This window comes from Canis aureus, chromosome 23 (genome assembly GCF_053574225.1).
Source record: "Canis aureus isolate CA01 chromosome 23, VMU_Caureus_v.1.0, whole genome shotgun sequence".
NCBI classification, from domain to species: Eukaryota; Metazoa; Chordata; class Mammalia; order Carnivora; family Canidae; genus Canis; species Canis aureus.
Window position 1 is genome coordinate 11124281 of NC_135633.1, and position 8220 is coordinate 11132500.

An 8220-nucleotide genomic window follows, 5' to 3' on the forward strand; every position below is an offset into this window, starting at 1 on the left:
CGTCTCAAAAGATATATTCCATTATAGATGATCTTCAAAGACTGTTCTCCTTTCTGTTTATAAACGTTGCTTTGAGGGGAGTGCCTGGCTGGCTCAGTCAGAAGAGCATTCTTGATCTTGGGATTGTGAGTTCAAGCCCCATGTTGAGTGTAGAGATTTCTTAAATAAATAAATTTTTTTAAAAGTTGCTTTGGAGGGACGCCTGGGTGGCTCAATGGTTGAGTGAGCACTCCAGGGCGTGATCCTGGAGTCCTGGGATCGAGTCCCACCTTGGGCTCCCTGCATGGAGCCTGCTTCTCCCTCTGCCTGTGTCTCTGCCTCTCTCTCTCTGTGTCTCATAAATAAATAAAATCTTTAAAAAAAAAAAAGGTGCTTTGGGGACAAATGACTGAGTCTTTACCCTTTTGTGTTCTATCCTCAACCCCTTTCCTCCCAGGATACATTGTTTTATTCTCCTCTCCTTTTGTTCCAACCCCCCACTCTTCAATACATTTACCTAAAGTATTCATACACTATGGAGAGTGACTCTGGTATGTTCTTAAGGATGATATTCTTTTTATCTAATGGATGCTTAAATAATGTTTGGATGCTAACATTTCAAATTCATTACCATGTGATGTGAGTTTTTTGTTGTGTGTATGTGATGTGAGTTTTGAAGCAGTTTTTAAAATGAAAACTACAAAAATAAAGCTACAGTATTCTTCTGTCTCCATTCATAAAGGTTTTTAACATGTGGAACTAAGCTTCTGTATCTTTGGACTTCCTCACATACAAATCCTGTTCCTGGAACAGTACCCAGAAAAGGGTATGTGATGGAAAGAATAGTGTTACAGGTAATGTTACTTCTTGATACATGGAAAGGTTGAAATTTCTTATTAAGATGTATATGCATCCCATGATTTGGATTGTTAACTAAAGAAGCCTAATTGATCTTGTTTGATCATAGGACCTGTCTTCAATTTAAATGTTAATAAACCATGTCCTATGTCTGAGAAACATTAAAAAAAAAAAAAAAACACACACACTTTTCCCCATTCCAAGCAATGTATACTTTTGAGAATTACCAATGATGATAATCACTTTTTGCTAAAGTTTAGAAGACTTTTGGTAAATCTCAAAAGTACCAATGATGATAATCACTTTTAGCAAAAGGGTAAGAAGCATTAATTCAGTATTCAGTCTAATAATAACCCTGATGGCTAAGAACCAGTTTTCTCAAAGACAAGTTAATGTGACAGATATGTGGACTATTTAGCTGCAATCTGATCAACTTCTGTTACATTTTTAAGGTTGATTTTCCTTCTTCTACATTTGATGTTGTTTATACTACTCCTCAACTTGACAAAAGCATTATACAGCAACACAATTTAGAAACATTGGAGAATGATACAAAAGGAAAACTTCTTGATATTCTTCATAGAGACTCATCACTGGGGTAAGCTACTTTGATTTATGTTTTGCCTGGGTATTTCTTAGATTTGTAAATCTCAAGTTAATGGTTTATTAAATGCTGTTATTTAGTTCCTGATTCAGTATCCTTGGTATAGGAAGTTTTCTATTTGTTTTTAATTCTGTAAAAAGACGATGTGACTACATAAAGCTTTAGAAATTTGTACAAGTCAAACTTTTACATGATCAGAAGGCAAACAACATTGAAAACTAAATTTACAATTAATATCAATAGATTAATTTTTTAAGAATGCCTCAGTCGGTTAAGCATCTACCTTCGGCTCAGTTATGATCTTGGGGTCCTGCACCGCGTCAGGCTCCCTGCTCGGCAGGGAGTCTGCATCTCCCCCTGTCCCTCCCCGTGCTTGTGTGTGCACGCATGCATGCTCTCTCTCTCTCTCTCTTTCAAATAATACAGTTGTTTAAAAAATAGACTAATTTTTGGGATGCCTGGGTGGCTCAGCGGTTAAGTGCCTGCCTTCGGCTCAGGGCGTGATCCTGGAGTCCCAGGATCGAGTCCCACATCGGGCTCTCTGCATGGAGCCTGCTTCTCCCTCTGCCTATGTCTCTGCCTCTCTCTCTCTCTCTCTCTCTCTCTCTCTCTCTCTGTGTGTGTCTGTCATGAATAAATAAATAAAATCTTTAAAAAAAATAGACTAATTCTTAGAAATACACAAAGAATCTTGTTATATCAATAGAAAAACCAATAACTTAGTAAATAGATAAAGAATATGACTAGAAAAAAAATATGACTAGATAATTTTTTGGAAAAGAAATACAATGACTTTGAAATATTTGAAAAGATATTTGACCCCTCAGTAATCAAGAAAAGGAAAATTAATACAAGATAACACTGTACATACATGACTTAGTTGAAAATTAAAATGTCTCATCATATAAAGTGTTGATGAGGATATAAAAAATGGGAATTATACTGGTTTTTTTGGGGGAATTATACTGTTAAAGAGATTTTTGGAGAGCAATTTGGCAAAATATATCAAGGTCACGATGTATATAGTCTATAATCTAGTAATATTTCTAGTTAACTATCTTAGAGAAAACTTTATATTTGCTTATGGAGTCAAGAATATTCGTTGCAGTATTTGTATTATAAAAGTGACAGAATGTCCATCAATAAAGGTTAAATTATGGTACATTTATCCGATGGAGTATTATATAATGATTATGAATGAACTTATAGCTATTATTTACTAATATTAAGATGTCAAATGAAGAAGGCAAGGACAGAGTAGTGTATATGGTGTGCTACTATTTACATAAAGAAAAAAAAGAATCTGCTTATATCCATGTCTCTGCTTCTATACAAATACACTATCTCTGAAAGGATATGCCAGCTTACTAGGCAGTTGTCACTGAAAAGGGAACTGAAAGGAGTGACTTCATTGTGCACCTTTTTGCAATATTTGAATTTTTTTCAGTACTTCACATAACACAAATACATTAGTGCACATGTTATATACACAAAAATGGTTGGGTAGTAAAATAGTGAATATTTCATTCACATAAACATTTGTTATTAAGACTAAATTAGAATATCTAAAACAAGTACTTCTTATTTTGAATGTTCCTCATTTGAGCTATATAATCATCTTCTAAAATCATCTTCTAAAATGTAATAGCATTTTTTTTTCATGACATTTGATTTTGCTTGTATAAAATGGATGAAATCCTGGCTATCTCATAGGGTGGGTTCTGCTTATTCAACTCTGATTTCTAGTGCTTGGCATCTGGTTAGAGCTCAATAAATTTTTATTATACTGAATTATCCTTCATTTTCATAACTAAGACTCTTATCAAGGCAAAATGATTTCTTTCTATCCCTCAAATTAGAGTGAATTAGTAGTGTTTTCTGTACATTGCATTTTTCTATTCCAAATTAGTATTAATGATTGTACCAAGAAGTGGCTGTCCTAAAATGAATAAATTTCTTCTTTGTATTTTTAATCATTGAGATTATAGCTATCATTATATCATTTAGAAGTAATTTAATTCTGTTATATATGCAGACTTTCTAAAGAAGATAAAGCCTTTTTGTGGGAAAAACGTTATTATTGCCTCAAATACCCAAATTGTCTTCCTAAAGTACTAGCAAGTGCCCCAAACTGGAAATGGGTTAATCTTGCCAAAACTTACTCACTGCTTCAGCAGTGGCCTCCATTGCACCCACTGACTGCGCTGGAACTACTTGATTCAAAGTAAGTTAACCATGACTGAGTATACTTGCTCTATTTTATTGTTTGTTTTTTTTTTTTTTCCCCTCTATTTTATTGTTGTCAGTTTTTCCAGTCAGATGTATTATGTTGCAGGAGAACTTCCCTTTGTTTTAACATGAAAGCAATTTAGTGCAATAGAAATGTATAAACATATATTTTTGCAAACATACTTTTTGTGCTAAGTTTATTAAAAAGAGATGTCTATGGCTGAGTCCATAGAACATGGGACTCTTGATCTCGAGGATGTCATGAGTTTAAGCCCCACGTTGGTGTAGAGTTTACTTTTAAAAACAAATTAGAGGGATCCCTGGGTGGCTCAGCGGTTTGGCACCTGCCTTTGGCCCAGGGCGCGATCCTGGAGTCCCAGGATCGAGTTCCGCGTCGGGCTCCTGGCATGGGGCCTGCTTCTCCCTCTGCCTGTGTCTGCCTCTCTCTCTCTCCCTATCATGAATAAATAAATAAATAAATCTTAAAAAATAAATAAGTAAATAAAAACAAATTAGAAAAAGAATAGAGATGTCATACCATCTAAAGCTAACCAGAAGAGAGAATTAAATTCTAAATTTTGAATGATTTGTTATTTTATGATGTGTGTCAAAATTTTCATAAGCTCAAGGTTTCTGAACAGTCCTGAAGTTGAATTTGTATAGTATAGCAAGATTTTCTTCCTGGAAAAAAAAAAAAAGAAGAAACACATTGCTTTTGAATAAAGAGCTATTTAAATATTCATTGTTAGGTAAAATTAAGATTGTGTTTTCAGGAAATAAAACTTCGCTAGTAAGAAATCACCATCAAATCTTGATTTTTGTGGTACTTCTCTAGATTTGCTGATCAAGAAGTGAGGTCCATAGCTGTGACCTGGATTGAGGCTATAAGTGATGATGAGCTAACTGATCTTCTTCCACAGTTTGTACAGGTGAGTTTTTTACTGTTACCCCTTCATCTTACTCTGCACCTATTTCTTATGGGTAGGGAACTTGCTAAAGAAAGGATCCTCTGTTTGTTTTGATTAAAAGTATTTTTATGGAAATGTTGAGGGTACATTATATTTGGATATAGTATAAATTTTTTGCCACTATTGTTAGCTGCCCCACTTGAATATCATATATGTGTACCTGGATTTTTAATTCTCATATTTTTAGATTCTCAGAACAAACCGGACTTGAGCTTTTCTTTGATTTTTCTTTGCTAGCTACATAAACATAACTAATGAATATTATTCCAAAATCTACACTTTTCTGCTTGATTTCATTAATTTAGCCTAAATTAACTCTTCTGTTTCATTTTTATCAGTGTTAGCTTACATTTTGCTTTATATAGTTTCTCTATTGATAATTTTATCATAATAATGAAGTATGGGTTTGACCACTGTAATTCTTATTTTCTTTCGTGTGTAGGCTTTGAAATATGAAATTTACTTGAACAGTTCATTAGTGCACTTCCTTCTGTCCAGAGCATTGGGAAATATACACATTGCACACAACTTATATTGGTAAGATTTAAATTTTTTAATTTATTTCCATTCCTAGTATTTATAGAGACGATATGCTCTGGAAGTCTAAATAGTATGCTCAGGCTACTTATTGTCAATACCAGATGTTTTATTAAGGGCATTATTATAAAGAGGCTGGATTTTTATGTCCTTAGAAATAAAACCAAAAATAACAAAACTCTTTATTACAAAGATATTTGCCATGTTAGAGCTCCATAATAATGAATGAGTTTTCACTTGCTTTATATAGCTTCATTAAATTCCTGGATACCAAAAAATGAACCTAAGTTGAAATTCAGGAGACATTCATCCAGTTCTCAGAAGTGGCTGACATAAATATTTTACTGTATTAGGCTCCTCAAGGATGCTCTGCATGATGCACAGTTTGGTGCTCGATATGAACATGTTTTGGGTGCTCTCCTCTCAGTAGGAGGAAAAGGACTCAGAGAAGAACTTTTGAAGCAGACAAAACTTGTACAGCTTTTAGGAGGAGTAGCAGAAAAAGTAAGGCAGGCTAGTGGATCAGCCAGACAGGTATGTATCCAAAAGAAAAAACATAAATATTTTGATGTTAAAGGATCTCTATAGTTCTGATGAGTTATTCTTTATCAATAGACATCCAATATAATCTAACTATACATACTATGCTGTTTTGAGCAGATGGATTCAAAGGTTGTTTCAAACCATAGGAAAAGATTTTACAACCTAACTCTTAAAGGTATTTTTTTTTTTCTTAAAGGTATTTTAATTCCAGTGCTTATGAATTCCTTTCTGGCCACAATTGTTCTCTTGAGTTTCTTTTTTATTATTTTGTTTTTTAACTTTTTTTGTAACTTTAAAAGTAATGCAAGTATGAGTTGATACTAACGTTTAAAAGGGATCCTGGGTGGCTCAGTGGTTTAACGCCTGCCTTTGGCTCAGAGTGATCCTGGAGACCTGGGATCAAGTCCCACGTCAGGCTCCCTGCATGGAGCCTGCTTCTCCCTCTGCCTGTGTCTCTGCCTTTCTCTCTCTCAGTGTCTCTCATGAATAAATACAATCTTTAAAAAAAAAAAATCTAAATAATAAGGAAATTTATAGAAAAAAATTTTAATTACACTTTTAAAGATTTATTTATTCATGAGAGATACAGAGAAAGAGGCAGAAACATAGGCAGAGGGAGGAGCAGGTTCCCTGTGAGGAGCCTGATGTGGGACTCCAATCCCAGGATCCCCACTGGGGCACCTGGGTGCCTCAATGCTGAGGGTCTGCCTTTGGCACAGGTCTTGATCCCAGGGTCCTGGGATCGAGCCCTGAGTCGGGCTACCTGCTCAGAGGGGAGCCTGCTTCTCCCTTTCCCTCTACTGCTCCCCCTGCTTGTACTTGCTCTCTCTGTCAAATAAATAAATAAAATCTTGGGGCAGCCTGGGTGGCTCAGCGGTTTACCACTGCCTTCAACCCAGGGCCTGATCCTGGAGTCCCGGGATCGAGTCCCACATCAGGATCCTTGTATGGAGCTTCTCCCTCTGCCTGTGTCTCTGCGCCTCTCTCTCTCTGTCTCTCTCATGAATAAAGAAATAAAATCTTAAATAAATAAATAAATAATCTCTTTAAAAAATAAAATTTTAGATTAATTTAAAAATTAAAAATTTTCCAGTTTTCATTTCTCCCTGTTATGTATCTATTATTCATGGTTTGCTTTATGTCTTTTCTGGTCTTTTATATGACTTTATACATATTTACACTTAAGTATATATACAAATGTTTGGAATTTAAAAAAAATATGTAGAAATGCAGATAGACACACACATACATATATATTGTTGTTGAGATAAAATTCACCTATTTAATTCATTGTCTTTTAGTATATTCACAATATTATGCAGCCACCACCATTAATTCCAGAACATTTTCATCACACCAAAAAGAAAGCCTGTACCCACTAACTTTTCCTTATTCCCTCCTTCTCTCAGGCCCTGGTAAGCATTAATTTGCTTTCTATTCTGTGGATGTATCTCTTCTAGACATTTAAATGGAATTATGCAATATGTGGCCTCCCTATCTGGTTTCTTTCACTTTACCTAACAATTTCAAAGTTCATCCATATTCTAACATGTATGAGTACGTCACTCCTTTTTATGGCTGAATAATGCTCCATTGTGTGGATAATACCACAGTTTGTTTATCCATTCATCCGTTGATGGACCTTTGGCTTGTTTCCACTATTTGGCTATTATGAATGATGCTGCTATAAACATTTGTGTGTAAATTTTTGTTTGAACACCTCTTTTCACTTTACCTAGGAGTGGAATTACTAGGTCATAAAGCAAGCCTATGTTTAACTTTTTGAGGAACCACCAAATTATTATCTAAAGCAGCTTCATCATTTTATATTCCTACTAGAAATGTATGAGGATTCCAACTTCTCCACATCCTCACTAACATTTGTTTTTTTCTACCTTAAAAAAAAAATTATAGTCATCTTAGTGGGTATGAAGTAGTATCTCCTTGTGGTTTTGACTTGCATTTCCCTAATGAGTAATGATTTTTTTAAAAGATTTTATTTATTCATCAGAGGCACAGAGAGGGAAAACAGGCCCTACACTGGGAGCCTCATGTGGGACTCAATCCCAGGACCCCAGGATCAGTCCCTGAGCCAAAGGCAGACACTCAACCACTGAGCCACCCAGGTGTTGCTGATTAATGATTTTGAACACATTTTTATGTTTTTGTTACTGCCTTTTGTATATTTTCTTTGGAGAAGTTTCTAAGTTTTTTTGGGTTTTTTGTTTGTTTTTTGTTTTTTTGATTGGTTTTTTATTGTTGTTGAATTGTTCTTTATATATTTGGAATATTAGACCCTTATCAAAGATACTATTTGTATTTTCTCCCATTCTTTGAATTATCTTTTTATTTCCTCAAGTGTCCTTTGATGCACAAATTACTAATTTTTTGAAGTTTATTTTTCCTTTTGTTGCTTGTGCATTTGATGTCTAAGAATTTATTGTCAAATCCAAGGTCACAAAGATAAACACCTATGTTTTCTTTTAGGAGTTTTATAGTTTT

At 34.6% G+C, this 8220-nt stretch overlaps 1 protein-coding gene across 4 annotated transcripts in view; it reads left to right on the top strand.

The window, feature by feature from the left end:
• The window catches only part of PIK3C2A (phosphatidylinositol-4-phosphate 3-kinase catalytic subunit type 2 alpha), a 118049-nt gene that overhangs the window by 79953 nt on the left and 29876 nt on the right, over positions 1-8220 (top strand). For all 4 annotated transcript variants that reach the window (XM_077866317.1, XM_077866320.1, XM_077866318.1 and 1 more), the window contains 6 exons: positions 722-833; positions 1290-1435; positions 3477-3665; positions 4506-4599; positions 5081-5175; positions 5529-5709. In XM_077866317.1, the coding sequence (XP_077722443.1) occupies positions 722-833; positions 1290-1435; positions 3477-3665; positions 4506-4599; positions 5081-5175; positions 5529-5709 (817 nt within the window). The remainder of the gene's footprint in view (positions 1-721; positions 834-1289; positions 1436-3476; positions 3666-4505; positions 4600-5080; positions 5176-5528; positions 5710-8220) is intronic.